General features: G+C 46.2%; 1 protein-coding gene across 1 annotated transcript in view; it reads left to right on the forward strand.

Moving 5' to 3' along the window:
• LRIG1 (leucine rich repeats and immunoglobulin like domains 1) overlaps positions 1–26,182 on the forward strand; it is a 120,020-nt gene that overhangs the window by 14,410 nt on the left and 79,428 nt on the right. Inside the window, exon 2 of the mRNA XM_082638312.1 lies at positions 25,736–25,807. Within this exon, the coding sequence (XP_082494438.1) occupies positions 25,736–25,807 (72 nt within the window). The remainder of the gene's footprint in view (positions 1–25,735; positions 25,808–26,182) is intronic.

Raw genomic sequence — 26,182 nt, forward strand, 5'->3', positions numbered from 1 at the left:
GTTAACCCATGAAGAGGCCAGAACAGTGCAGCATTTCAGGATCTACTGGGGAAGATTATACTGTGTTCCTGCCCTCTACAGAGCCCCCTTCATGTCACATGTGTGATGATGGGGTTGGTGGTGGTGGAGATGAGGCAGCCATGCTTTTAGGTGGAAGAGTGGCAGAAGTGGTGGTGCTTGTGTCTAGCGTCCTGGGTGACTTTGGGCAGTTTACTTAGCTTCCCTCTGACTCAGTTCCCTCTTATGTTAAATGAGGATAATCATAGTGCCCACCTCACTAAACTTGTTATGAGGACAAAATTGAAATAATTTATAATTGTTAGAAGGGGGCCCAACACATAGCAGTAAGTTTGCGTTTTTGCATCAGGACACATGGACGTGCACTCATTTACTTGTCATCTTAACTGTGTGAAATACCTCATGTCTTTGTTATGTATGAGGCCCAGAGTGGTTGAATAACCTGCCCAGAATCTAGCACCTTGCCACACCCGACACTACATAACGGTATTTAGAAAGAATACAGTAAGACTGGCGTTGTCTGCTTTCTTGTGTTTCTCTTGCCTCCCTTTCAAGTTTCTGAATTCCTTGAGGGCTGTGATTGGCCGTTCACCTCCTTGATGGCCTGAAGCACCTAACACTTAGTTCTATGGACGGTGCTCCGTAAATGGTGTCTGGAGCATGATCTAGAAGAGCACGTGTCTTCGTTGGCAGGCTGGTGTGTCAGCATCCATTTCTGGTGTGCCCCTTTGGTGCAGGGGGTGGCAGCCTGCGCGTATGTCTCGCCATCTGTTGTTTATTGTTTCTGCGGGGTTGTGGTTTGTGTTCCTGTTCCATGTTTCTTTGGTTTCTGGAGCAACTGCGAATATTATATGCCCGGAGATCAAAAAAAGTAAACTATTTATAAACAGTAAAGTATCCTTGGGTTTGGAAAGTGTTTTTCTCAAATGCGTGTGTATTTGGTGGCTTTATTATAATCCCACTGATGTATCGGCAGACAATTTGCAGATCGAGGCACATTTAAAAGATGGGCGAGTCCTAGGCTGGCCTTGTGTAACCGGCTTACAAACAGCCTTGGTCATAAGGCCCTGGTGTTAACACGGACCTGAGTGGTGTATTTTTAACTCAAGAACATATAAACAGTTAGGCCAGCCGATGGAGTGTGTACTCTGCCTGAGATCCTTGGTGTGCCTTGGGCTCTGCGGCCCTGTGAGCTGTATGTGGTCCTGGGAGACGGCCGTGGCCATCAGTGACCCACTGCCCGCCCCCCCCCCCCACTTCATTTTAAGAAAGGACTACAGCAAAGCTGGAAAGCAGGTGATTTGTTGGATCAATTTTATGTTCCGTTTTCTTTTATAATCTTTGTGTTGTGCAGACTTGACAGGCGGTAGAGAACGTTTTACTCCCATCTCTTCTGCTCCAGCCCCTCCAGCCACGGGGATCTTGGCAGGAGTCACACATTGGAACGTACGACTCCCGTTGCCTAACTGCTCTGGCCGTCCACCTGCCTCTCCAGCTTCATCGATCCTTCCTACCTGGTTCCGTGTGCACCGGCCACCACTTGGGACTTTTTCCAGGCTCTTGGAATACTGCACGTGTCACGTGTCCCTTACATCTTGTTCCCTCCACCTGGAGGAGCATTCTTCCCTCTCTGCCTTGCAAACTGCTGCTCATTCCCCCTTAAATGTCTCTTCTCCTGGAGACCTTTGCTGACCTTCCCTCTGGGTTAGATTCCTGCCTCGGGGACCCTGCAGTACTTCATACAGAAGTTCCATGTCCTGATTTGATTAATATCTCACTCCCCCATTAGACTGTGTCAACGCCCTGGAAGCAGGCACTGGCTTTGGTTCAGACCCACTGTGGTGCTCCCGTAATCTAGCATAAAGCCTGGGACACATTAAATGCTCAGGACAGATACTGATACAGATGGAGCTGTTGGTATTCATTCTCTTGGGGGTGGCCAAAAAGTTTGTTCGATCGATGAGCATGTGGAGTAAAGTTCTCGGTGAAAGTGAAAAATGTGTCTTTTATTTTTACTTAAAACTGAACGAACTTTTTTAGCCAACCCAATATGTAGTCCTGAACGTCTTACAGAAATACCCTTCCCAGACAACTGGGATAATTTAACCCTCCCAGGGGCTCAGCTATCTGTCATTTCTATACCTTGTCTCTGATAGTTTGATAGTTTCCTCCATCCTCCACCAAATATTCGTGTTGAGGAACTTAAAAGAATGGAAAGGAAGAAGAAAGAAATGGCACCCAAGTGGAGGGATGACAAGTACAGGCAGCTTCCATGCCATATGAAGAATTGACTGTCATTTTAGTCCCTCTGTTGTGGGAAGGTGGCTGTTAAAAGCCCATATCCAAGTACTGTTCCTGAAACCCGTTTTCAGTTTAAGGGACTTGCCTTCCTTCTGGGTCTCTGGTGTCAGGTGGACCAGGCCCGGCACCTGCCTCTGCGTTGTGTTTGGCAAAGGAGCCCACAGTGCATTTTCCACCTGCCTCCATGTTCTCTTCTCTGCTCTCTTGCTGGAGCCAATGTTTGGAGTCCATTTTTGCAGAGTCGACACTGCAGGGGAGGGTTGCGTCTTACCTAGACCGAGGCTGTCTCGACACCCTTCCCCTGTGGTTATTGTGCTCAGTTTATGCTGAGTCCCGGCCAGGCAGCTGGTTTGGGTTGCCTGGCTCTCCTTTACTTTGCTAAGACCTCTACTTTGACAGAGAGGATGACCAGGCCAGGGTCATTTTTTTTCTCCCTCTTTGCTGGCAGAGCGAAAGGCTGTTCTCCTCGACCAGATGAGTTATAAGAACACTAAGGGCAGCGGCTTTCCTGGTGGCGCAGTGGTTAAGAATCCGCTTGTCAATGTGGGGGACATGGGTTCGAGCCCTGGTCCAGGAAGATCCCACATGCCGCGGAGCAACTAAGCCTGTGCACCACAACTACTGAGCCCGTGTGCCGGAACTACTGAAGCCCACGCGCTTAGAGGCTGTGCTCCGTTACAGGAGAAGCCACTGCAGTCAGAAGCCTGCGCACCGCAACGAAGAGTAGCCCCCACTGGCTGCAACTAGAGAAAGCCCATGGGCAGCAGTGAAGACCCAATGCAGCCAAAAGTAAATACATACATACATACATACATATATACATACACACACTAAGGGCAGGTTACTGTGTCCTCAGTGGTTCAGTCCAAAGTAGAAACTTAGGGATTTCCCTGGTGGCACAGTGGTTAAGAATCCGCCTGCCATTGCAGGGTACATGGGTTTGACCCCTGGTCCGGGAAGATCTCACATGCCACGGAGCAACTCAGCCCGTGCGCCACAACTACTGAGCCTGCGCTCTAGAGCCCATGAGCCACAACTACTGAGCCCGTGCACCACAACTACTGAAGCCTGCGCACCTAGAGCCCATGCTCTGCAGCAAGAGAAGCCCCCATTCGCCGCAACTAGAGAAAGACCGCACGCAGCAACGAAGACCCAACGCAGCCAAAAATAAATAAATAAATTTATTTAAAAAAATAGAAACTTAGAAGCTTCCAGTGGCTGGAGGCAGTTTGGGCAGACAGATTTCTAAATCTGGCCCCTTTTTGCCTGGTCCTCAGGTGTGGGCAGTCCCCCAGAGATGCTAACAGGAGGCAGTGGAAAAGCTGTGTTCTGCCTGTTGTGCTGTGCTTCAGATGTTTATTTTAACGGTGTCAAGGTCTTGGGCTCTGTAGGAAGACCCTTTTGGACCCGGTAAGCTGAGGAAGGTGACTTGATGTTAAAGGGGTTTTGTGCCATTAACCTGCTAGCCTAGTTACCATGCATTTATTTAATTTAATTGACTGATTGATTGATGGGCTGTGCTGCGCAGCTTGCGGGATCTTAGTTCCCTGACCAGGGATTTAACCTGCGCCCTCAGCAGTGAAAGCGCCGAATCCTAACCACCGGACCACCAGGGAATTCCCCATGAATTTACTTTATTTACTTTTAATTTTCTGGTGACACATGGTAGACACATATAGTGCATAAAGAGGAAACTACACAAGAAAAAAGAATAATTGATCTTATTCTCCATTGATAAATATCACTTTGGTGTATACATTTCCAATAATGTCTGTGGTTGAGTAGTATTTCAAGTTATATTTTTTTAAACAAAATTAGGGTTACTATTCACTTGTAATTCTGCTTTAAAAAATTTTTTTAATCGAGAAATAATTGACATGTAACATTATATTAGTTTCAGGTGTATGTACAACAGAACGTATGCTTTTTTTTTGTTTTGTTTTTTTTGCTCAGTATGCGGGCCTCTCACTGCTGTGGCCTCTCACGCTGCGGAGCACAGGCTCTGGACGCGCAGGCCCAGTGGCCATGGCTCACGGACCCAGCCGCCCCGCGGCACGTGGGATCCTCCTGGACCGGGGCACGAACCCGCGTCCCCTACATCGGCAGGCGGACTCTCAACCACTGCGCCACCAGGGAAGCCCTGTGTGCTTTTTTTTTTAAGACTCAGTATCATGAATATTTTCTCCAACTTTAAACATTTAAATAAATATGGTTTAAGTCATAATTAGACTTCCCTGATATTGTGTATTTAGGCTTTTTCTTAAACTGTGGTAAACATCCTTATACATATATGTTTATACATCTCTTATTTCCTTAGGATGAGTTAAATCTAAGTTGCTCTGGATATGCAAATTCTTAAGACTTGGTACTGCTGTTCCTAAGAGGCCGCAGATTTAAGATTTACATGTGAAATTTTGCCCGTTTTCCCTTCACAAACATGAGATTGCTATCTTTCTCTAACCATACACCAGTTTAATACATGGAAATGGCATTGGATTGCTTTCATCTGTGTTTCTTCGGTTGGTGAGGCTGCAGATCTTTGCTGGTGTTACCCATGGACACTTGCTTTTTTTAAGTTTCCTTCTTTTTCTCAGGCCCCGTTAGCTAAATAATTTCTCTTAGTGCCCTCAACTGTGAACTTTGGGCTCGAACACACATCCATATCCCTAATACTTAGAGATGATGTGTTTCTGAGAGCATGAAAAGCCTCCCCCCGCCCCAGGTGTAATTGCCTAGAAAACTGTGCTTCTGTGTGGGTGTGTCCATTTCCTAGTGCAGTTTTGCCTCTGAACTAGGAAATGCCTGTGTGTTCTTCTTAGACCAGAGTTGATTGTGCGTCCCAGAGGGGGATGTCACAGTGGCTTTGTGGGTCCCCAGAAGTCGCCCCGGCCTGCCACCCTGCCTGCAGAGCGAGCCCGCCTATGCCCACCCCACCCCACCCCATCTGTGGCCGGCATGCCTGGCACCTCCAGCTGGTAGGAATCAGAGCAGATTAGCGTGGCGGAGAACCCTTCAGGAACAGCTTCCAGCAAATGGAAATTATTTTTAAACAAATTGATGTGGTTTTTCTGTCAAACCTACTTGGAGCATAAACAAGGTTGGACTGTAAGCAGCTTCCCTTCCACAAACGAGCCCGTGTTTAGAATGTGGCTTTCGGCAAAGTAAACATGGTCTCGAAAGTGAGTTGTCCTGGTGTGTGTCTGATTTGAAAAGTAAAAGTAGTGCCCTACCCAGCGTCCTTGTAGACTGCCTGATGGCCCTTGGGACGTCCCTTCTCGCTCATCTCTCTTCCTGCCACAAATATCATGACTTTCTGGAAAGGTTTAAAAGGTAAGGAGTAATTTGGTGTTGAAAGGGAAAGAAACGCCAGGTTCACTTCTGTGGTAAGATCAACATTTTAATCTTACCCCTTGGCCAGGAATATCAAAAACATCTTGTGAAATACGTAGCTCTGTATGAGTGTGGGCGTGTGGACACACGTACCCTTTGACCTGGGCATCTTTGAATTGTCTGTGCCTTACAAGGTAGTTCCTCCATCCCAGGGACAATGTCGGCTTTATTCAATTGGCCCCAGCCTCCCTAGAAGGCGAAACAATGCTTTTAATGTTCTGATTATATATTAATGAACAACCAGGCCAAGGGACACTTGCCAAAAAAGCTACAAAGTGAGAAAGCCACCAATATCAGAGTGAACTTTGCACTCTGAAAGTGTGAATGATGTTGGGTGAAAGAAGTTTATTGCATAAGGGGAGCAACTGGAATCTCTTTGATGTTGGTTGGCATCCTGGCCCCATTAGACTTTTGGACTTCCCAGTTAACTGCATGTTTGCTGGCGAGGGCTGGGCTGTGGTGTGGTACCTGCAGTCTAGGGGGGACACGTTCTTGACCAGAAGGGACCCAGCACACCTGTGGGGGAAGGTGGGGAGGGCAGGGGATGTGGAGGTGTTGGCCATTTGCATCTGCTTTCAATCAGCGTCAACAAATTTTTAATATAAAACTGAAACGTATAGTCTCACCCCCCCTCCCCGCTCCCAACTTTTCCTCTGGAAGGACTTTTCCCGAAATAGCATGCTCTTTTTCTAAAATCTGCCTGCCTGAACCACAGAAAGGGGTCAGATCTTAATCAGTTAGATCTTAATCTAGCTAATTTATTTTCTCCCCATTGTGGTGACATTTCCTCCTGCCTCTGGCTTGTTCTTCATTTTTGAATGGCTGGCCGTCGGGAAAACCCTGCTTTCCACAGCCTTATTAAATAATTACTAAAAAAAGAAGAAAAAAATGCTCTTTTGAAATCTTGAGAATTTGTTTTCTGTGGGGGGATAAACTCCAGCTGAGGTTTTCCACTTCTGACAGAGTCATGGGCAGAGCTATTGTCATGAGTGTAGTATAGTTTAGGAAGCAAGAAGGAGTTGATTGGGTGGAAGGGATTTTAGAGGTGGTGCCATGCCTTTACCATCTGAAATGTGGATATTTTGCCTGTACCCCACTTCATTTATCTCCTAGCACTTAGAGGAAAAGGTTGTTTCTGCATTTGTGTGGTAGAGAAGTAGCTAGGTGGCATTTTCAGTCTGGAATTTTGAAAGCCTGTTAAGGCAGAAGGTTTTGTGTTTTGTTTTTTATAACAGATTCATTGAAATATAATTTAAATATCATAGAAGCCGTCCTTTTAAACTATGTGATTCAGGGTTTTTAGTATATTCACAGAGTTGTACAACCGTCACTACTGATTCTAGCACATCTTCATCACCGAGGGACAAAACCCTGTTCCCTTAGCAGCCCCTCCCCACTCTTTCTTCTTCTCAACCCCTGGCAACATCTGCTTTCTGTCCCTCTGGATTTGCCTATTCGGGACATTTCATATAAGTGGAACCATATGATAAGTGGCCTTTTGTGTCTGGCTTCTTTCACTTAGTGTAGTGTTTTCAGGGTTCTTCCATGTTGTAGCATGGATCAGCAGTTCTTTCCTTTTTATGGCTGAATAATATTCCCTTGTATGGATAGACCACACTGGGTTTATCCGTTCATAAGTTGATGGACTTTTTGGCTAATGTGAATAATGCTGCTGTGAACATCGGTGTACAACTTCTTGTATGAATGTGTGTTTTCATTTGTCCTGGGGAGATACCTAGGACTGGAATTGCTGGGTCATATGGTAACTCTGTGTTTGAGAAGCTGCTAGGCTGTTTTGCACAGAAGCTGCACACCCCCTTTTGCAATTTCATCAGCAGCGAATAAAGGTTCCCATTTCTTCTCAGCCTCACCAATACTTGTTATGGTTTGTCTGTTTAATTATAGCCATTCTGGTGGGTATGAAGTGGTATGTCCTTGTGGTTTTGATTTGCATTTCCCTAATGACTAGTGATGCTGAGAATCTTTTCATGTGCATCTTGGCCATTTGTATATCTTCTTCGGGGAAATATTTATCCATTTTATTTGCCATTTTTTTTTCAGCTGTGTAATATGTCTTTTTGTTGAGTTGTAAGCAGGGCATGTTTTAAAAAGAGACAGGTCATAAAATTTTGGATGAATTGAATTCCCCAGATAGAGAAATCTCCCTGTTTTATGTTCCTTAGGTGAGCAGAATTTTATTTTTAAGATTTTACAGACTTTTAAAATCTTTAGGTAGAACTATAACGTGCAGCCCTTGCCTGGTTTATTTGCTTGACTTGTCTCCCTGTTTGTAATCCCAGGCGAAGGAGGAAATGTGGCAGAACAGAACAATAGTTATGCCTGCAGCAAATCCAGCTTTCAGACTCTCTGGGGGAGCTTACGTATCACGCCATGTTGGCCCCTGGGAGAATGGGAGAACTTGCCCTCCTGTAACCTAAGGAAATGTGCTGTGCACGTGCGTTTACAGCCAGGTCTGACCATCTTCTCTGCAGTTCCCCTGCTCCAGGGCAAGGCTGCCTCTGCCGACAGAGCTTCGCAGCTATAAATTAGACAGAAATGTGGTCCTGAGGCTGTCCAAATGCAGGCAGGGTAACTGCTCTGGACAGGTTTACAATAGGGAGGTGTGAAGTGCTTGGTGCAGACCGGAAGCTGGGGGGAGGGCCCACACGTTGAACTTGGGCGGCTTCGGGGTGGTAGGCTGACACAGCTAATTGAAAACTGTGGCCCTGGTGGCTTTTAATGAGAAAGGAAGCCGAGGCTTTGCAAGCGGTTTCCTTTACAGCGAGAAGCCAGAGGGAGAGTGGCTGGTGGGGTTACTCAGGGGGTCAGTGCTGCACCTCTGCAGGCACTGGGAACCCTGGGCCTGGGTTGGAGGACCTGATGGCCTGTTATTTGTTTTTCATTTCTTACTCCCTAGTCCCCTTCTAGGTGAGCGGAATGGAGAGAGATGGGGGTCCCAGGTGGTCGTGTGGCACTTGAGAGAAGGCCGACAGGTACGCTTTGGGAAAAGCGTTGACAGCCCATCTTTGGCGATCCACCGATTTAGGTGGACTGGCCAGTGGGCTGATTATTATTGAAATGGTAATGACATGGTGGCCTTCTGTTAGTCCTCCAGGGATCCAGTAGGCATTTTCTGACTCTTCCATTGACCTTGGAGTCTGAATCTGTGGTGCCAGGGCCTGGGAATCTGCATTTTAAGCAGTTCTACGGGGCACTTGGCTTTCAAGTGTGAAGTGTGAGGCTCGTTGCCCTGGACGGTGGGCTCTCTTAGGCTCAGCTTCACGTCCCTGTGGTACCAGGTGCCTCTTCCCCTGTCTCCCGCCCTCCCTCCTCTGCCGTCGCTTGATCCCAGGTGCCTTCTGAGCTCAGGTGACAGAGGACTGGGTGTTTCCTTCACCAGCTGAGCCTTCTCCTCCCTTCAGGGCCTTTGCCTGTGCTCTCATCCCTGTGCCTTTTCTGCGTGACTTGTATTATCGTTCTGGTCTCAGGTTAAACTGTTCCTCAGACAGATCTCCCCAGACACCTGGGTGAGGGTGGCCGAGGTCTTGTTCCACGATGGCCTTTGGTACACATCTCTGGTTACTCGCTCAGCATCCGTCTTCCCCTCCTGGTTGTACACTCCTTAAGGGTAGAGAACACTTTATTGCCATGTGGTCCTGGAGTCCAGCACCATTCCTGGTGCTTAATCAACTTGTGTGTGTTCATTCATTTCCAAACCACGTGTGAATGACCACTGGCCTTTCTGCCATACGGTATTATCCCAGGCACTGTTTCCCCATGTCCCTGAAACACGTGTTGAAATAACCACAGGTTGGCCGTCCTGTACGTCTGCCATTTGGGGTTTATTATTATTTTCTGTCCCTGGGGGGGTTAACTAGATGCCTTTTAAGGGCCAGCTGCTCCCCCCTGAAATAGCTGCGTATTAAAAACTAAAGCAAAATATAGATCCAGTTTTATTTATTTCAAACACTGTGGTAGCAACTTCCAGAAAGCCCTTTCAAAGGCGGGATATGAAAGGTGTAGAGATTGTGGAGGCGATAGGCTCTTGAGATGTGTGGCGGTTAATGTGTAACCTCTTTAACAAGGATTATGTGGACGTCCATGTGGCCTTCGAGCCATCGTGGGTTCATAAACCCAGGCGGTGGATCCCATGTTTGTAGCAAGTTCATGGCTTTGCAGATAACACAGACCCCCAAGGTTTATTTCCCTGGGTTGAAAAGCAAACACCGCCAACCGCTGGTAACCGACCTGTCCCACAGCAGGTTGGAGACCCTCAGATAAGGGTCTGGAGAAGGCTGCCCCCCTGCCCATTCTCAACACACACGCACGTGATTTTAGAGAGAGAGTGAAGTTAAGTGAGATCAAGAGAGGTGGAAAGGGCTTCCCTGGTGGCGCAGTGGTTGAGAGTCCGCCTGCCGATGCAGGGGACGCGGGTTCGTGCCCCGGTCCGGGAAGATCCCACATGCCGCGGAGCAGCTGGGCCCATGAGCCATGGCCGCTGACCCTGCGCGTCCGGAGCCTGTGCTCCGCAACAGGAGAGGCCGCAACAGTGAGAGGCCCGCCTACCGCAAAAAAAAAAAAAAGAAAGAAAGAAAGAAAGAGAGAGGTGGAAAGAGTAAGGTGTGAGGGGAGAGGGAATCGGGCCCCCCTTTTTGGGTGGGTGCCAGTCTGGTCTGAGATCCAGGCAGCTTGCCTCTTGCATGAGTGTTATGCCCCCGACCTCCTGCTCTTTCGTGAACTGACATTTTGGGGGAATTGTCCGTCTGGAGGGCCCAGATTAGAAATGAGAGAGAGAGAGCATGCTTACAGTAGAGTCTTATCAGGAAACCAGGACTTCTGCTGTCCTGGATTTTCACCTTGCTGGAATTGTCTAACTTCTCTGTGTAAGAGGAAAATAATTGCTGGGGTTTGGGTAACGTGTGAGCCGGTGGCTAAGCAACCCAGGTAGTGGTGTATCTGCCTTCACACGTAAGCTTTTGAAGTGCTACCTACCCTCTAATGGCAACAGAAGCCATCAGGTAAATAAGCCAGCTGTTAAGAGCAAGAACAAGAGTGTTTGCACAAACCACCTTTAAATTTTCTGATCCTTGATGAATGTCAGTTGGTTGTGAATTATTAACCCCAGTGTGCGTGAGGAAATACTGGGCGCTTAAGTGTCCTGTATATTTTTATGTAAGAAAAAAAATGAAACTGACCACACCCTCAGCTGCTGCCATTTGGTGCTCAGCGCTGGCCTGCTTTCACTCAGCAGGCATATTTAAAGCAGAGGTAGGAATGTTGGCCCCTCACAGACCACACGTGCGTCATAGCTCATCACTTGCCATCACACTTTTGCTCAGGAAGGAACGGAAGTGATTTGCGGCCTGTTGGCAGATAGAAGTCTGATGATCCTTACTGAGCTGCATGGAGTGTGCAGATCCTAGTGAGGGGGTCGGTAGGGATACCCATCTGGCTGGGAAGCATCGTGTGTATGGGGTCAGAAAAGTAGATTTAGTGAATCATGGGAAGCTGGCTTGAGATGTCTTTTCACTCCCCAGCAGCTTTGCAAGAGGGCTTTGAGGCAGGTTCTTTAATTTGTCACCGGAGAGAGAGCCATCTTTCTCCAGTGCCTCAGTTTCGTTGGCGTGAAAGCCTGAAGTCGCCCTGCCCCACAAGGCCACGGCAGCGAGTCTCCTTGGAAGAAGCCAGCACAGCCAACAGAGGGAGCTACAGCTCAGCGTCCTTTGCGGGAAGGCGATTTCAGGACTTTGAGTGGTGGGGAGAGACTTGGAGGAATCCATTTGTGAACCTGGTTTCCACGATGCACAGCTATTTTCAGGGGTCCTAAGGGCCTCCTAACCTTGATACTAATGGGCTAGTTCTCTCTTCTGACTTCTACCTGGGAAGGGGGACTGTGTATAGGCCTTTATCTGGGGGGAAGGGGAGGCTAAGGGAGAAAGACTCCTTAAAGGGTGAGAAGGAGGGAGTCTGGGAGAATCGGAGCTGAGCAAAGAGGGCTCTTGAAATAGCACATGGCTTCCTTTGAGCTGCACGTACCTTTGGGTATTGGTTGCTGGATTAATCCTGCAGTGTAAGTCACACCTAGAAATGCCCGGGTGTGGTTCTGGGGGGTTCAGTTCCTTTACTACGAGGCCTAAGCTTTGTTCATTTCCAGGGCAGAAAACATGCATGCCATGGGGAGGGAGAAAGCAGGCGCTTTGTTTCGCTTCCGTGTCTCTTTATTGTCCCCGGGGCAAGGCCATTTGATATCGGCAGGTCTGAAACACATTGAACGCTTTATTCTCGAGCTGCTGGGATTATGGCTGACATAGACCGTGGGCCCCGCCGCCAGCCTCCTCTATGGCAGTGGAAGAAAAGAAATTCAAGCTGTAAATGAATCTCTGTTTGGGGGTTTTGTAGTGGCAAATTACCTGAATGAGTGAACTGAAAAAGTGCCCGGTTTCTACCATGGTGAATACCTAGGCCTTAGATAAATATTGACACCAGCAGTGTGGCAGGCCTACCATTTGTCCCATGCCCCTGGGAAGAAAGGATCTTTTCTGAGGCACTTGTGACCTTCTAACCCACCCCGGCGAGTTTGTGCAGGTGCTTTTCTGCAGGAGCTCTCTGGGTCCGAGAGTGTGGGTGGTTTTCTCCCCGTGCTCGGGCAAGGGTAAGCCTCACCGAAGCCAAACCCGCCTCGGCTTATGGATCAGGGCTGGAGTTTGCCACAGGTGAACGGAGTTGCCAGCACAGAGTCACGCTTGTGTGGCCGTGCAGACCCGATCTGGGATGGGAGCACCTTTTATTTGCTGCGACAGTCTTCCAGTGGGAGGGAGTGAGGAGACAGGAAAGCCAGCCTGCAGAGTCTGACCTGGAGGACAGATTGGGTCTCATCACTGAACGCCTTACTTGCACAAACTCTGCCACACTCCAAACTGTACTTTGATTCCCTGTATCTCAGTGCGTAGAACCCAACTGGCTTCTAACTGAAGAGGGTTTTGGATGCCAGTTTTGTTAGCGTGAAGTCTGCAGGAGCAAGTCAGCCTCTCCCCACCAGAGTGATGGAGTCGGTTGACCAGGGCAAGCTGAGCAGAGACTGTGACCAGTTCGCATTGGATTACATCATCTTTAAAAAGGAGCGATGGTGGAAGCTGGGTGTGTGTGTGTGTGTGTGTGTGTGTGTGTGTGTGTGTGTGTGTGTGTGTTCAACAGGTAACAAGTGTTAGGCAAAGAAGTGCTGGCTCTTCATAGGGCAGCTGCCTCTCTGTAGCTGATGTCAGGGAGGTCTCGGTTTGGTAGGACCATGGCCTTTGATTTCCTGCTGGGATGGGAAGTGAATGGCTTTTGTCTCCCTAGCACTCACAGAGGTCCACATGGTGTTTCTGAGGTCTCTCCAGCCTGTAACTGGGAGTCCAACGGGAGTTACTTGTGAATGACTTTCGGTGGAGCTTTTAATGGATTTTGCTAGTGATTTACTTTAAAAACGGACTCACATCTTGTAGGTACCAGTGGTCATTATTTGGTTGAGGTGTAATTTAGCAGAATGTACTGTTAGGATCCAACCTTTAAGACACATCTTTGGGAGTAAATGACCTGGAACTACAAACTCTCAAGAGGCAGGGTGGTGGTGGGGAGGGTGTGGCTGTGAGGAGGTAGGTGTTAGGATGCCTTGGGCCCCTGCAAATGTTGATGGACCACATGGAAGAGGGAAAGCATCCTTTTTAGAAGTCTTGATGAATGATTTAAAAAAAGAAGCAACAAAAGTGTATTGCAGCTCCGTCATTTTCACCACCAGTTTTCCATTCGACATAGTAAAAGTTTAGTATGTCCAGGGTGCAGGTCACAGGCGTCATCTGATGCTTTGTGTCTGTAATTTCAGTGAAGAGGAAGGCCCTGTATTGCAACAGCAGAAAGCACTCTGTGCCAAAGCTGTGCTGAATTACCACCTGGCTGTCCCACCATGACTTACTTAGCATCTACTCGGCCATTTCAACAACCCAAACCAGAGAAGTCACCATGGCCTCAGGCAATGATGTGGATGGGCTTTTTTTTTTTTTTTTTTGCCGTACGTGGACCTCTCACTGTTGTAGCCTCTCCCACTATGGAGCACAGGCTCCGGATGCGCAGGCTCAGCGGCCATGGCTCACGGGCCCAGCCGCTCCGCGGCACGTGGGATCCTCCCGGACCGGGCACGAACCTGTGTCCCCTGCATCGGCAGGCGGACTCTCAACCACTGCGCCACCAGGGAAGCCCATGGATGGGCTTTTAATTTTATGGTGTTTTCGTGACGTGTGAGCATCATAGAAAGAAAAATTATGGCTTCAGCTGAGCATTTCATGACACGCATAAACTTTAAAAAGCCCAGTGGAAAAATTGACGGAACAAGATCCCAAGTCGATAAGCTAGCTAATAAAGTCAGCACCTTCACTGTTAGACAGGAGGCTGACCTTTCCAAACTGCGTTTTCTTTAAAATACTTGGCTCGAGTCCCTTGCATGCCTCCCTGTAATACAGCGGATGTGTTCTCGAAAAATTGTGGGTCAATTCAGTTTTTGAATTTGGCTGACTTCATATCAGGAATCTGTTCTCTGTATTTGAGTCATCTTCATTTTTAAGTTGGGAGGTAGCTGGGAAAAGATGGGAGGATAAACCGAGAAGATAATATTTGACTGTTGGAAACCTAGAAGAAGATATGGAAAACCAAGAAGAGAATGTTCCGTGACACTTGTGGGAACCTTGCGCTTAATCTGCTTGTAATGCAGAGTATCGCGGTAAATGCAAGTAAACCTAGGTTTTTATGTTAGCTTTGTAGATTGTGGGTGCTTGGGCTTTGCACAGGCACAGAGAGATGCCTGAGACATTAGTGAATGCTGGGTGTGATTTCAGTTGGAAAAATAAAAGATGCATGTAAATTCCAATGGAAGCTGATAGGGCATTCCAGAGCACACCCCTAGGAACTTTTGCCTTTTCAGAAAGGGTTTTCCTTATGAGCAGCTCTATTCTGGGAAGGTAGTTATGCCCACTTATGTCATTTGGTCCTTAAAATTTTTTGTGTGGGAGTGGGAAAAGAAAGAGATGCTGATAAAACTAAGGTAAACTGTTACTTGTAGAGATGTATTTGCTTTAAAAAAAAGTCTTTCATTTTCCTTCTTCCTCCCCTTTAAGGGGGACGATTAGGCAAATAATCATATATTGACCTTTTGTAACCCAAAAGTATATTTGCCTAAAATCACTCTTCTAAATACTTTTTTTAAACAACCGTTTAAAAATGGTTCATCAACAGACTCTGATCATCACATGTGCAAAGTTTAATTTTCATCTTTTGGCCTACATTTCTGTTAGGTGAGGTTTGTGTACTACTATTTTTTGTTGATTGGATTATGTTAGAGGGTGAATTTTAAGAAATGAGGGTTAAAAAAGCATAGAATGAATGCCTTAATCCTTTCCTGGTTCTAGGAAACATCTAGACAAGAGTGTTTAGAATGGCATGTAATGACTCAGATGGTGGGAAGGGGTTTTTTGTTTGTTTGTTCTTAATATTTCAGTGTGTGTCTCTTGTACTCAGGGGAAGTAATCCATTATTGGAGGTTTCATTTCTGAAGAATCTTGAGTCACTGATATAGAATTTCTTTATCCCTTTATCCCAGTGAAATCCGCAGTTGTATCTTCTGCCAGCAAGACAGGCTCGGAATCTGGCCACCCTGTTCTTGCGACCAGGAGTACTTTTTATGGGGCCATGTTAAAATAGTTATTTCCCTCTCTGCCAGTCACATTCCTCTCAGGGCCCTTAGGTGGGGGCATGAAGTGTGGGCAATCACTCAGTGTTCAGTGGAGAAGCATTTCAGCGTGTTGGAAAAGGAAATTGATCACAGTATCACTTACGGTTGGTGGTTATTGCCAACATTGACACAGTTAAATTCTGTTGCGTGACGCATTCAATCAAAGAACGGTTCCTAAGGTGTTAGTAGTTTGCATCTTGCTAGGTCAATCCAAAGTTAATGAATTTCAAATCTCCATCACGGTTTTACTAAACACCCTGTATTTTGCAGTGGTTGGTTCCATTGGAAAAATAGTCTCCTGAAAGTGGATATTTGTAGTGACAGAGGGGTACAGGTGGAGGTGTTAGGACAGGAAGACAGTAATCTGTGACCAGAGGGGCACTGGTGGACTCTACAAAGCACTTGACAAACCAAGGATTCCAAATTTATCCACTGGATTAATGTGTCCCTCACTTCCTGTCCCCTTTGCCCGACTTGTTTTAACTACAACATAAGCAAGAGCCTCCGTTTCCTGCCTCAGTAGAGCGTGGTTTTCCTTTAGGAAAATCCTCCTCCATTTTTTTTAACTGAAGGCACTCCAGCCTCTAAGTGTGTCGCTGGAGGTGAGCACGCGTTCTTGGCGCACGTCTGTCCCCTTTGGGTCCTGATTGATCAGCCCTCTTCTCTCATTGGAGCCCCTAGTGCCTTAGGACCAGGAGAGATTGGTAGGGGTGGGAGCGCCTGCATCTGAGGCATCACCACCCTCTGCTGTGCACAGTGGCTGGGCTTGAGGAGGGAAGGATTCAGCTGCGTGTGGGATGGTGCCCGGCAAGGGGCTGATGACTTTGGAAAGCCCTAGAGAGCTTAAGGACTGTCTGAAAGGGCGAATTGGTGATCCCTCTTAAGAGGTGATAAAGTAGAGAGTAGGTGACCAGACTCCTGTCCCCTCGCCTCCCCCTCCCCATTTCCAAGTCTCTGCAAAGCCACTTCTCTAATAGCAAAGCCAAATGATGGCTGTAGGTGCCTCTTCCCTGCTGGGGTGATCCTGGGGGGCGGTCTCTTTGTGACAGGTGTGTGGGAGGCTCAGCCTGTGGCCAGCAGCTATTCTCTGCCTAGGTTCTCTTTGTTTGTAAGGTTCCCCGCCCCCCCCCAAACTGCAGAGCTGCGGCCGCAGTATCAGCTGGAGTACCTCTTCTTAATGAAGTTAATTAATCTTTAAGGGTCCTTGATACACAGACTATATTTAATGAATGACTGTGGTGGGAAATTTGTGGGCTTCTCCCCCGTACATCCTCCACAATCAAACATGAGACTGCTTAAATAAGAAAGCCTTATCATATCCAGTTACTTTGTCTCTCTTTAGCCAAACTAAGATTTGGGCAGGAAAAACAGATCCGAAGGTCTCCTGTTTTAAGGGCTGTTGTGGAAAGCAAAGGCTGATTACTTTCAGTGGTGGTGGGCCTCTTGAGTGTTTGGCTCAAAACTTGAAGTAGATGAACAAGGAGATATTCTGTTCCTGTGGGGATCAGCTTTAATGACCCTGTAGATTAACATTCATGGTGGACCTGGCACTGGGGTTTGCTAAGGTTTGTATAACCCTTGACTTAACTGCCTGCTAGGTTGTGTATCTGACAACGTGGGGCTACTCTTCACGACTTTGCCCTAAAACAATTCCTGTCTTGCCCCTCTCCTTTCTAGGAGGTCCTGACTTGGCTTTTATTTTTTATTTATTAATTTTTTTTAAGATTCATGCCTTCCTTGCCTTATTGTACTGTTCTGGCCTTGTTTCCTGAAACACTTCCTTAAAAACCATGCTGTTCCGCTGTTCTTCCAGGTTTAGCTAAGGTCTTGCGTTTTCTGATAAACCTTCCTCATCGCAGTTGGTCTTCCCTGCTCTGAACGTCACCTGGACTCAGTGGTATCCACACCAGGAGGACAAACTCAGATGCTTGCAGGGCCAGCGAGATACTGCAAATGAGTGAAGAGGTCCTGGGGGAGACAGTAGGAGTGGTGAGGTCTGTGGTCAGCCGGGGTCCTTGCTAAATAAATGTAGCTGATTGTGCTGTCAGCGTGCTGGCCCCGTGATGACAGGCATCCCACATTCTATTGCATTTTGCTTTATTGCATTGTTTACAAATCGAAGGTTTGTGGCAACCCTGCATCGAGCAAGTCTGTTGGCGCCATTTTTCTAACAGCATTATTTTATAATTAAGGTATGTACATTCTTCTTTTAGACGTAGTGCTGTTGCACACTTACGGATTACAGTATAGTGTAAAGACATAATTTTGTATGCACTGGAAGACCAGAAAATTCGTCCAATTGGCTGTATTGTGATATTCGCTTTATTGCGGTGGTCTGGAACCGAACCCACAGTATCTCTGAGGTATGCCTGTAATTTCAAGAGAAGCTGAAACTTTTTATTATTCGCTAAAAACTTTAGGTTTCTCCAAACACTATTCACTCAGAAAGAAATTTCCCTGCAACCCACCTTTGGCCCAAAAGCTGCCAGTTTGCAACTCCTGGTCCATCATTCCCAAGATGCTTGCCCTGTCAGAGCCTTTGGCTGCAATTATTTGGTCCAGAGACTTATCTGACCAGTAGGTTGTAAACTCCTTAAGGTCAAGGACTAGATCTTATCCTGATTTGTATTAGAATTTAACCTAAGTGCATTACAGATTGTAGACAAACACAATAAATATTTGTCAAATTTGACATCTGCTGGGTGCTGTAGGACAAAGACTTAAACCTGCGTTCAAATCAACCACAGGCCCAGGTGAGATGTGTGAGATATTAAGGCAGAGAAGCACAGTTAAGACTGGCGGGATTACAGAGGCACACGTGCTGACTTCTCTCAAATAATGTCTTAAGCATCAGAATTCAGAGACCCACACCAATTTCAAAAGCCGATTTTAAGGAGTGACTGACTCTGGGGGGTGTATAATGGCTAGTGTGTATTATTTCTTCTTTTGAGTTGCTTGTAAGCCTCATTTGCATAGAGAATTATCTGTGTAACATTTTCAAAAATCGGAATAACTGTGACTCATTACTGCCTTTGTTCAATGTCAGTGACCACAAGCTCTCCAGGTGAGCTGTACGTATTGAGTTGCTATCAAGTGATTTTACATTTGATTATTTGCTGAATGTGTTTCTTTTTCCAAGCCTCAGTTTAGGCAATATATGGTTGATCAGCTTACTGAAGAAAGACAAGCACAGAACTACCTTCTGAGTGGGAATTCTTGGGTGACGATGTCAGAGGAGTGATTCCAGTTTAAGATACAGTTTTATCATTCTCAGTATAAGCCTTTAATGTGTATGAATAGGCCATTCAGTTGTGGCTTTTGGTTAATGAGGGGGAAAAGCATTGCAACAGAAAAAAAAAAAAGATAAGGACATCCGATATCCTAGATTTAAAAAGAAATCTCTTCTCGTAAAACCTTATAATGTGGGCCTAGGGAACACAGTGTGGTGATTTCATTGGAACTTGATGTGTCATTCCTCAGAAGGTAAAAATGCAGCAGAAACAGCCTTAAAAGCTTAAGGGATTAAATAACTTTAACAAGTCACATGCTCTTCCTCATTCACACCCCTTGAAATTTGAAAGGACCAATCACTTGTTCCCAGTTAGACCTAAGCTGGTGACTCCTTTTTTAATGGATGACCAACAGCACAGTGTGAGGTCAAGTAGAGTCGTACAGGTGAAGCCCACAGTTTCCCAAGAAAGAAGAGGTTCCCAGGCTAGTCCTGTGTGTCCCATGTGCTCAGCAGTTGGGTCATTGGATTGCTTCACACTTTTCTTTCCGGCTGTATTCTTCACTTTAGCCAACATCTGAAAGGTAAAACATGCAAAGTCCTGTACCGTTCAGGAGCCCAGACAGGGCTGAGTACTGGGAAATAGACGGGCCTGGAAAACAAACTGAATGGGAAAACTTCCTTCTCCAGGGAATGCCTGTCACTGATTTGGGACCAGTTCCTTCCACTTTGAATTATTATTCTTATTAAAGTTGAAAAAGCCATGCATTGCACCTTCCTTCCCCGTGAGAGGTTCGGCCTGTACGGTCAGGGGTCTGTGAGCAGTGCCTGTTTTTGAGGATGAAGTGCTAATGACGTTGCCTAATGATGCTGGGGTTGTTTGCTCACCACAGCTTACTCGGAAGTAAACGGAACTTTTTATCCCTCAACTTCCAAGGAATCAATGAATTATTGTTTGCCAGCTTTGAATGGTGTTTGCCAAGTTTGTAGTATGTGGTTCTGGTTGTAATCCAGGAAGATGCTGGTCAGATTATGTAAATACTGATTGAGCCTATAGAATTATGTTCAGAGGGCATTTCTTTTTTATAAGAGCATCTTCCTTGTGGATCGAGTTTTCAAAGCTCTCTCCTCTGTTGGAATTGGTTAAGAACTGTGTGTGCCTAGAGCATGTAGGCTGAGATCTGTGCCGCTCCGCCACCACGTTTTTAACAAAGCTCTTGAATTGGGAAATTCAAATTTATTTTTTATTTTATTTAAAAAAATTTTTTGTTGTAGTATAATTGATGTACAGTGTTGTGCGTTAGTTTCAGGTGTACAGCAAAGTGAATCAGTTATACATATACATATATTCACTCTTTTTTAGATTCTTTTCCTATATAGGCCATTACAGAGTATTGAGAGTTTCCTGTGCTCTACAGTAGGTCCTTATTAGTTGTCTATTTTATATATAGTAATGTGTATATGTCCCAATTTATCCCCCCGCCCCTTACCCCGGTAATCATAAGTTTGTTTTCTACATCTGTAACTCTATACCTGTTTTGTAATTTTTCACAGAATTAGAACAAAAAATTTTACAATTTGTATGGAAACACAAAAGATCCCGAATAGCCAAAGCAATCTTGAGAAAGAAAAACGGAGCTGGAGGAATCAGGCTCCCTGACTTGAGACTGTACTATAAAGCTATAGTCATCAAATTTATTTTTAAAGTCCAAGTTTCTTCCCTCCGTGCTGTTTCACTTTAAATATTTGTTGATTACTTTATGATTCAGACGTATTTGTTGATTACTCCATGATTTAGATTAATAGAAATTTCAGGGATGACGGACATGTCCTCCCCCTGCGTTGTGCAGTCAAGACAGTAGCCGCTAGCTGCAGGTGGCTGGACATTTGGACAATGGCTAGTGCCACTGAGACGCTGAATTCTTAATTTTCTGTAATCTTAATTAAAGCATAAATGTCAGTAGTCACACGGCTAGTGGCTGCTGAATTGGAGAGCACAGGTTTACAGAACAGTGGGGATTTCTCAGCTATTTGAACACTTAGCTCTTCTCATTCTGTGGGATCAGGGTAAGGGGTCTTGCCAGGAAAAAGGCTCAGCAAGCAGATTACTGTCGTGCACTGTTGAACCCTTTGCTTTTCAGCCGCAGATAAAACCTGGCTAAAACTTGAGCTGGTCTCTGCCGAGAGGCCTCTTGTGTGTTGGGCAAATGGTGGGCTGGACAGTCATCTCTCAGCACATTAGCAGAAAGGGTATCTACGGCCGGGCTCCATTGTTCGAAGATCTGCGCACCCTTTGTGCCAAGAACAAGGAAATGTATGTTATGACAATGGCTGACAAACTGTTTAATGAAAGCTGCAATTGGCAGTAACTAAATTCCCTGAGGTTTCTTTCCCCTCTGCTTTGCTCCTGAAAGGTGCAGAAATGCTTTTGACAGCATCTGTCCTGCTGACAGATGAATTGTTTTGACAGGAGAATCTGAAACCTTCTACTGAAGACACACTCAGATGTCGGGCCTGGTAAGGGGCGATCGTGTCTGTAGAAATAAGTGAGATGCTTTTGACTGGTGTGCATGTCAGCCGCCACCTGAAAGAAAGGCCTCGTTAAAGGTTTTTTGCTGATTAACTCTTGGATTGTTCTTCAGACCTGAGATGAGAATTCATACCCCTCTCTCCACAGTTCTTGGGCTGAGTAGATGGATGTCATTAATCGTTGAGGAATGAATGTTGTCAGGAAGCATGGCAGTCAAAGGTTTTTTGTTTTTTTTTTTAAACTTTATTATACTGGGGAAAAAAAAACCCACCAATGTTCATAGCAGCATGATTCACGATAGCCAAAAGATGGAAACAAGCCAACTGTCCATCAGCTGTTAAAGGGATAAACAAAACGTGAGTGAGATATATAGTTATCTGCATGCAGTGAAATAATGGAATGCTATTCAGCCACAAAAAGGAACAGGAAATTCTGACACATACTACAATGTGGACACACCTTGAGGGCATTGTTCTGAGTGAAATAAGCCAGACACAAACGGTCGTATACTTTATGGCTCCACTTATATGAAGTACCTAGCCAAGTCAAATTCATACAGACACCATGTAGAGTGGAGGTGGCCAGCCCGGGGGGGAGGGGAGAATGGGAAGTTAGTGCTTCATGAGTGTTGCATTTCAGTTGGAAAAGATGCAAAAAAAGTTCTAGTGAGGAATGGATGGTGGTGATGGTTGCACAACAGTGAGAATATACTTAATGCCCCCGAACCATACGTTGTCAAGATGGTACATTTTGTGTTACATATATTTTACCACAATAAAAAATAATTATGCTGGGAGTGTGCCTCCCAGAAATGAGCAAACAAGAAAATGTCTGAGGATTTTACTTAAGATTGTATTTATTTGTCAGCGAGAATAAATATTTTCCCCATTTCCTGATAAAGCAGTTGATGATCCACAGCTTGTACCAGGATTTATTTCTCAAGACTAAAAAGCTAGGCAGCTCTGTGTCCAGAAGCAGAGCTGTTCCAAGGGACCTGAGCCTCAGCCACTGTCTTCTGTCTGTGTTGCTGATAGGCACTCGAGAGGATAATTACTCTTAGAGCCAGTCTGCAGACACTCAGTTGTTGATATATGGCTTTTCTAGTTCATTGAAAGTCAAAAAGTCACCGCATCCAGGCAGACCCAGTGAGTGCTTAAATTTCCACTTACAAGTATCTAAAGCTTTGTTGCTACTTACTAGAATTTCCATGTTAAGTCCTGTTACTGGCTGGTTTCTTGATAAAACTAGCTTATGGAAGCCCCCTTTCTCAAGCTGCCTTATCTAAAAAGCAGAATTTGTGTAGCATTTTTGAAATTTAAATAAATTGTGCTTTTTAAGGGAAAGATGGACCAAGGGGTGTTGTGATTTTAAAGTGGTTTTATTCTTTTTTTTCTTTATCATTTTATTTATTTATTTGTTTGTTTGTTTGTTTGTTTGTTTATGGCTGCGTTGGGTCTTTGTTGTTGAGCACGGGCTTTCTCTAGTTGTGCCTAGCGAGGGCTACTCTTTGTTGCGGTGCGCGGACTTCTCATTACAGTGGCTTCTCTTTGTTGCAGAGCACGGGCTCTAGGCTCATGGGCTTCAGTAGTTCTGGCATGCAGGCTCAGTAGTTGTGGCTCGTGGGCTCTAGAGTGCAGGCTCAGTAGTTGTGGCACATGGGCTTAGTTGCTCCGTGGCATGTGGGATCTTCCCGGACCAGGGCTCGAACCCGTGCCCCTGCGTTGGCAGGCAGATTCTTAACCTCTGTGCCACCAGGGAAGTCTGAAAGTGGTTTTATTCTAATACTGAGTTGCTGAAGGATGTGGACCCTTCTGGGGTAGGAATTGAGGGAAGTGATTTCATTCCAGATCGTTCAAAACGGAGCCACCAGGAATTGCTTGGGTCCTGGATCCTGTGAGCCCCAGCTCCAGCCCTGGCCACGTATAACAAGCCAGAAATAAGTTATTCATTTTGAACCTAGATCAGAGCTTGAAAAACAGTGGTTCTCGGGCTAAATATGGTCTGCAGATTTATATATGTACTCAAAGAATTGAAAAGATTTCACATAAAAATTCAGAGATTGAGCCTCTCTTGGAAATGGAGGAGACTGGTCTATACCACCCTTGTTTCTGGAAATAGGAGCAAATGCCCCCTGTAGGTGGAGGGCGGGTGTGTGGCCACTGCTGTGTCAACCTCATTCCACACCTGGCAGGTGACCACCCGCATTACTTGCTTGCCCTTCCTACTCTTGGCTTTGTGGTTTCTGAGTCTTTCCCTCATGCTTCCTTTAGCCCAACAACTCCCATTACCTGTGATGATATAAATGTCACAGTCATTATAAACTCACAGTATCTGTAGACCCAGAAACAAGATTTCCACCCGCCTTTGTCATGATAATATGCTCACCAGAGAAGAAAATTTCAGTCTTTTCAGTCCTCTTTGTGACGTGAGAGAATGCTCTCCATTTGTGGATTTTCTGTTCCAAGTCTAACCTGCTGGTTTCTAAGTATCCCATTGTAAATACTCCTAAGAGCAGACAAGCTCACACTTGACTTCAATAGGTGGTTTAAAAATTACCACCTTCAATTTTTATGGTATCATAATCCTTGGACAAATTGCTTTTAATTCGGGCTGTGCCCTGAACACAGATGTGCCATTAATTTCAAGGGTAGTTTGACTTTTATTTAGATGAATGTCTTGAGTTGACAGTGAAATGGCTGTCAGCTCTGGCCTAGTATTGATTGGAATGTCTCTGGAGAAAGCTTCAAAGAAAGTTGGCACTTAATGTGATGCTGGGCCCCTTAAGAGACAGACTCTAAACTCATGATTCGCGGTACTTGTTAATTGTCAGTAACAGCAATGGAATTAATAACTGAGATGAAAAATGTCAGCCAGCCCCTTCGGCATACACAGGACTAGGTGTATTTTAGTGGCAGGGAGCAGGGCACAGTGCACAGTTAAGAAGTAAGGGCCCAGGGCTTCCCTGGTGGCGCAGTGGTTGAGAGTCTGCCTGCCGATGCAGGGGACGTGGGTTCATGCCCCGGTCCGGGAGGATCCCACATGCCGCGGAGCAGCTGGGCCCGTGAGCCATGGCCGCTGAGCCTGCGCGTCCGGAGCCTGTGCTCCGCAACGGGAGAGGCCACAACAGTGAGAGGCCCACGTACGGCGCAAAAAAAAAAAAAAAGAAGTAAGGGCCCATGTGGTCCACATCTCTGTGGATTCTGTTCCTGGAAGATTAACCTGGTCTGGGTTTAAGGTGTGATCTGAGAAGCTCAGCCGATCCGACGTTGCCCCACTTGGTCCTTGTCTTCCTCTGAGGACGGGGGTCGGGGAGGAAGGGGAGAGAGAAGTGGTTCTGAATAATTGTGATGGATGCTGTCATCTTGAGGAGGCTGCTGGCACGTGAGGCTTTGGTTCACACCGATGTTTCCCCGTGACACTGCTCCTCTCTCCTGTGCGCTTATCACTCGAAATATTTACTCATTGATGGTAGGGGTGCTGTGTTCGTATAAGCCTTATGATTAGGGTTGTACATTGCTCACTTCTTTTTTTTTTTTTTTTTTTTTTTGCGGTACGCTGGCCTCTCAGTGTTGTGGCCTCTCCCATTGCGGAGCACAGGCTCCGGACGCGCAGGCTCAGCGGCCATGGCTCACGGGCCCAGCCGCTCCGCGGCATGTGGGATCTTCCCGGACCAGGGCACGAACCCGTGTCCCCTGCATCGGCAGGCGGACTCTCAACCACTGCGCCACCAGGGAAGCCCTGCTCACTTCTTAAACAGTCCTTTCAACTTGGAGTATACATCTGAGCGATTTTTCATCTTAAGTTCTTGTTTAGACCAAGGTCTCTCAACCTCTGTACGTTAGCGTTGACACTTAGGGCTGGATAATCATCTGTTGTTAAGGGCTGTCCTGTGCGTCGTAGGATGTTTAGCAGCATCCTTGTCCTCTACCCACCAGATGCCAGTAGCGCACCCCCTCCACCTTCCCTGCAGTCATGACAACCAGAAATGTCTCCAGACTTTGCCAGATGTCATCCCTGGTTGAGGACCAGGGATTTTTAGCCAAAGAAGGATCAGTCTCCAGCCCTTCTTTCCCTTTACTACTTCTTGATAGTGTTTGATGCCTTAGTAAAACATTAATTTTAAAAAATGCCATTTAGAATAGCCTTGGACTTGATATGGTACAAAGCATTTGGACTAGCATGCTCTAGTGTAAAGTAGGAGGGTTAGCTTCCCTCAGAATTTCTTTATGAAGTCGTGAAGTGGCAAAGTGGTATTGATTGAAATCCATTTGGATTTAGCCAACCTCAAGTGAATTGAGATTTTCATAGTGGCTTGTTTATGGATCCAAGTGGGGACGAGGTATAGCTGTAAATCTCATTATCAATAAGATTACTTAAAATAGGGCGTGAGATATGGGCAGTTATCAGGGAGAGGGATTTTTTTGGGGGGGGAGGGATGGGTAGACGATTCCTGAATTTGAGGATAGTGATTGAATTTTTTGTTTGTTTTTTGCTCTCCTTTTACCAGAAACCTGAGTTACAGCAAACTTTCTGAGATTGATCCTGCTGGTTTTGAGGACTTGCCGAATCTACAAGAAGTGTGAGTGCTTTTCCCCAAACTTCTGGGGGCTGGGGGGATGGAGAGCTCCTTGGAAAGATTCTCTCTTATGGCAGCATCGCTCTCTTCCCTGGATCAGCATTCTGAACTTGTTCGAAGGAGCATCTGCTAGGGACTGTCAGTGACAAACTGTCCTCCTTACTTAGTGCTCCTTCACTGAAGCCCCTCTCTTTTTCCTGGGCAGTCCAGCAGGTTACTGGAAATTACAAGTCCATGGTGGGTGTATAGGCTTGTGGGAAGCTTGGGGGACCAGCTGGGTTAACACACCTGGCTGGTACTTGCCCCAGTTCCCAGGGCGCTAGAGCAGCCTGCTTTGCAGGGACATTTGCGCCAGCCCACCCCTTCTGTTTCCCAGGA

Source organism: Mesoplodon mirus (assembly GCF_964341445.2).
Source record: "Mesoplodon mirus genome assembly, chromosome: 12".
Classification (NCBI taxonomy): Eukaryota; Metazoa; Chordata; class Mammalia; order Artiodactyla; family Ziphiidae; genus Mesoplodon; species Mesoplodon mirus.